The 4,861-nt window shown below is 45.5% G+C and overlaps 1 protein-coding gene across 1 annotated transcript; it reads left to right on the forward strand.

Annotated features, from left to right (window-relative positions):
- Window positions 1–247: 247 nt before the first annotated feature.
- LOC127576970 (gastrula zinc finger protein xLCGF3.1-like) lies at window positions 248–3,785 on the forward strand. The gene is made up of 2 exons (XM_052027790.1): window positions 248–324; window positions 1,884–3,785. Exons 1-2 carry the CDS (start codon window positions 248–250, stop codon window positions 2,905–2,907), a joined length of 1,101 nt encoding a protein of 366 aa, XP_051883750.1. The 3' UTR covers window positions 2,908–3,785.
- The last annotated feature ends 1,076 nt before the right edge of the window (window positions 3,786–4,861 follow it).

The raw sequence follows: 4,861 nt of genomic DNA on the forward strand, positions 1-4,861 counted from the left end.
CAATCCACCTCGTTATTACCTTGCACCTAAATTGTCTGCCTGCGATGCACCTTCTCTGCAGCTATTACACTTTATTCTGCTTTATGTTATTGTTTTACTTTGTACTGCCTCAATGTTGTAATGAATTGATCTGTAGGAAGGGTATGCAAGACGAGTTTTTCACTTCACCTTGCTACATGTGACAATGATAAACCAATTTACCTTTCTAAGCGGGAGAACCACAGGCGCTCAGTGCGCAGGCGCAGTAATGGATTGCGCTCTGGGCATGCGTAATAGAAGTAGCGGGGAAGGCCTGAAGCGGAGTAGGAAGCTGTCCGGCATTCGGTAAGACATTATGGGCGTGGAGATGGCACCGATCTTGTGAGTGCTTATGTAAACTTCAGAATTGCCTGGTGTCGGCTTGAAAGCCGGAATAAGATTCCATAGGTCCTCGGTTCACAGCGCAGGACCGGCCCCAGTCTCGGCGAGCGGGGCAACTGGCAGCCGTTTCCAGGACAGCGGGAGAGTAGTAGCACGCATGCGCCGCCATGTCTGGCGACGGAACAAAGAGTGGGCGGGGTTTCACCGGACTCCTGAGCAGTGGAGGAAGTGATTGGTTAATTGGTCTGATTGACATTCCGCTGGGTGGATTTGGAACTGAATCCAAGCAGCTCCCCTTCTCTTCCAGAGAGCATCCTTGGGATCTGCAACGCGCCCAGAATGGTTCTCAGTTTCGTGATCGCTCTCCACGGCTAGAATCAGCCAGGTTCCAACTGCAATTCTCTCATTCTATGCAAACCTCACTGAATTTAAATTGCCATCCACCCAACAAATGTACTTAATCGTTAAATACCTTTCCCCAACCAATGGGAAAAAGGCAGCAGACAGATGATGCATATTTTGAGCTGCATTGCAGAAAGTGGCTGGTGGAACCAGATTCAATGCTATCTTCAGAGAGGTAATGTTTTAAATTCCACACTGCTCTGGGTATGAGGACTTTTTATGTGCTATATCACTTTGTTATTCTGTGCACCAGTGGTATTAGTTACTTGAAGTTGAACAGCTGAGGATAAATGATGCAAAAGGGTGCATTTGTAGGTACCACTTCCATTGTTTTACCCTTGGAGGTGTCTAGTAAGTAATAAGTTGCAGAGAATGTAGCTGATTAAGGGCTGGTATAATTGAAAAATTCTTTTGAAGCAGGTGATGGAGAGGAACTATTTTCACTGTTGGGAGAGACCACCAAAAGTAAATCAATTTTCAGTTGTAGCAGAGGATGTGAACCTTGAACTAGTCAAAACCTTGATCTATTGGAAATTCTAAATTCTAACAAGTTGTGGGAAGTGATTCCACTCACTTCATATCACACCTGTGATCAGGTTGTCTTTACCAATAAGGTATTGAGGTCTTGATACAGTGGTCATAAGATGCTGCTGGGAAAAAGATGCAAAGCCAGCGAGGCCCTCCTCATATTGCATCATCTGATGCAGACTCTCACCACTCGGCCTTGGCAGCATCAGCCCAGAATTGCATTTCATGCTCAGTTTTTAGTTTGTATTAACAGATATCTTCTGTAAACTCCTTTTCCAGGGCATTAATGGGAAAGTACTTGCGGACAAGAAACTCAAACCAAACATCACGGGAGATATCAGAGTCTCTTGATTCATCAGGGCTCAATTGTAGTTGGCAATTGATCGTGGAAGGAGAAATGTTTGTCCACTTTCTCTTGAGGAAAAGTTTTGTATGCCGAGGTGACCAGAATAGCACCAAAACACACCCACCTGAGTGAGAGGGTTCCGCTAAACTGACTGGCAAGAGAACAAACCAGTTATACAGCCTGAAAAAAATCATTGCTTTGGTTGTAGCAGTAAGAAAAAATATTTCTATTCAGTGTATGGATGAAGCTTCAACTGGTTATCCATCCTGGAAGAACCCAAGGATACCTGTGTGATAGACAAACCCTGGGAATGTGGGGACTGTGGGAAGAGATTCAGTTACCCATCCCAGTTAGAAATTCATCGACGAACTCATTCTGGGGAGAGGCCATTCTCTTGCTCCGTGTGTGGCAAAGGCTTCACTCAGTCCTCCAGCCTGCTGACTCACCAGCGAGTTCACACTGAAGAGAGGCCGTTCACCTGCTCTGAGTGTGGGAAAGGATTCACTCAATCATTCTGCCTTCTGACACATCAGCGAGTTCACACCGGAGAAAAGCCCTTCAGGTGCTCTGATTGTGGAAAGAGGTTCAGTTGCTCATCTGACCTCATTGTACACCGAAGAGCTCACACTGGGGAGAGGCCATTCAGCTGCTCTGTTTGCGGGAAGGGATTCACTAAATCATCTCAACATCGGAGACACCAATCAGTTCACACAGGGGAAAAGCCATTCACTTGCACAGTGTGTGGGAAGGGATTCACTACTTCGTCCCATCTTACTACGCACCAGTTTGTTCACACTGATCAGAGACCATTTAAATGTCCTGACTGTGAGAAGGGCTTTAGGAACAGCAGTGATCTACTGATACACCAGCGCAGACATACTGGCGAGCGACCATTCATATGTTCCGTGTGTGGGAAAGGATTTGCCCGATCATCCACTCTGTTGAGACACCAGTCTGTTCACACTGGGGAGAGGCCATTCAGCTGTTCTGTGTGTGGGAAGGGTTTTGCTCGGTCATCCCACCTAGCTGCACACCAGCTTGTCCACACTGACGACAGACCTTTCAAATGTTCCAACTGTGAAATGTGTTGTAAAAGCCGAGATTATCTTATGAAGCACCAGCGCTGTCACAGGGGAAAGACCATTCACTTGCCCCACGTGTGGGAAGGAATTCACCCAGGCATCTCGCCCACTGAGACACCAGCAACTTCACAAGTGACTGAAAGGTTAGACTCTTCTGTTATTGCAGCTGTTGATTACATCCAGGACTGAACCATGTTTATTTGGCATTTGTGGTCTGTTTCAACTGACATTGCTAACTCCGCTAACTGGCTGGAGATTAAAACTTTTCAGCAGGCACACGGATAGTTCAGTCCTTTAATTTTCTGAGAGAAGGCCAATTGATGATATCCTTCATTTTATTTGGCTTTTTGTGGGAGTACGTCTGGAATCACAGAGCACATAGTCCTGTCTGGGAATCGTGTTTGTAGCTCAAGATACTCATGAGCATTCCATAGCATCCATTTCACATTCACTGTGTTAGTGAAACATCACGTTGTAAACCTGTTAATTCAATCTACTCAGCAAATGTTTCTAACAATTTTTTTGTATTTACTCGACAAGCTGTGAACTGGAATACAATGCCTGAAAGGAGAACTGGAAGCAGAGTCAGTAATAACTTTCAAAAAGGAATTGCTGTGGGATGGGAAAGCACGGGAATGGGAGAATCTTTCAATGATGATCATGAGTTTCAGACAGGTCTCTCCTCACAGGAGCCATTTTGATGTCTAACTCCTTGAGAATAAAAGATTCCAAGTCCAGCAAGTACAGACTGATTCTTTGCTTGTTTTGAAACGCCAGCTCTGTGAGTTGCATGTGCAGGCAGCGCTGTGCACAGAGGGAGCTGCAAACTGGGATCTGAGTAGATACTTTGGGTTTGTTGTGGCTATGCCGAGTGTGCCCTGAAGTTCAGGGAGCTGTCGCTGTCCTAGCCCATTTCTGAGTGTGTTGTAGGTGCATTGGGACTCGGGAGTAGTCCTTTCAGAAGCTGCATCATTCAGCTTGATAGGGGCTGGTCTTTTTCTCATCTCAAAGTTTGCCCTCCTTCATTCTGTAACCTTTAATAGTGAATGAGAGTTTATCCATTTCACTCTCAAACCTTTTGTTGGGGTGGTGATGGGGAGGGGTGGTGGGATATTTCCAGGTATCTGCCACTTTGCGGTGAAAAATTTCAGTCTGATTTCATGGATATCCTGACTCTAATTCTATGAAGATACCTCTTGTTAATGGTTTCCCGAGAGATGGAACAGATTCCTTCCCGGATTTGAAGTGAGTCTCTGGCCCTGCCTTTTGAGGTTGAATTGCTATTTTTTCCCTAAACGTGACTTTGGGCATGCCATTCCAAGGAGAACTTAGAACATGGAACAGGTGTCTGAGCTGACCATGACGCCATTTTAAACTGCACATGGTCTCTATTCCTCCATTCCCTCTCTGTTCATGTGTCTGTTTAAATGCCTTTTAAATGTTGTTATCATATGGGCTTCCACCACCTTCCCTGGCAGTGTGTTCCAGGCACCCACCATTCTCTGTGCAAAAGAAAACTTGCCTCGTAAATCTCCCTTCAATATTGCCCCTCTCACCTTAAACCTATGCCTTTTAATATTTGACATTTCTACCCTGGGAGAAAGCCTCTATCTACCCTATCTATGCCTCTCGTAATTTTATTAACCTACTACGTCTCATTTTCTTGAGTTCTACTTGAAGACTGTTAAAATGTGCAAAGAATTGGCAGTAAAAATCTGGTAAAAGGTTCAGTATCAGTTGGTCAACTGATACTGAGCAGGTGACTGGAACTTTACGAAGGGTGTGAGATGGGAGCCCAGCCAAGGGAACAAAGGCACAGAGCAGGCATTTAGCAGTAGATGAGCAGAGGCAGGGCCAGTTGTGGGAAATGTTACAGAGGTGGCAGGAGGTGATGCCAGTGGTGGAGAGCAGACGTGATTGGGTGCTCAGCTCACAACTGGCAGAGTGTAGAGATTACCTCAGGCAGATGGAAGGGAATGGCAGTATTGGATGGGGAACCAAGTCAGGGGAGGGAATTTTACGAGCTGCAGGGATAATACACCCGTTAATATCCATTAGCAATAATTGACCCCTGCGCTCTCTCTGGTGCCTCTGCAATTTTTTTTCATTACATGACGAAGTGCTGAATATAGTACTGTAAATG

The sequence above is a fragment of the Pristis pectinata genome, chromosome 12 (genome assembly GCF_009764475.1).
Source record: "Pristis pectinata isolate sPriPec2 chromosome 12, sPriPec2.1.pri, whole genome shotgun sequence".
NCBI lineage: Eukaryota > Metazoa > Chordata > Chondrichthyes > Rhinopristiformes > Pristidae > Pristis > Pristis pectinata.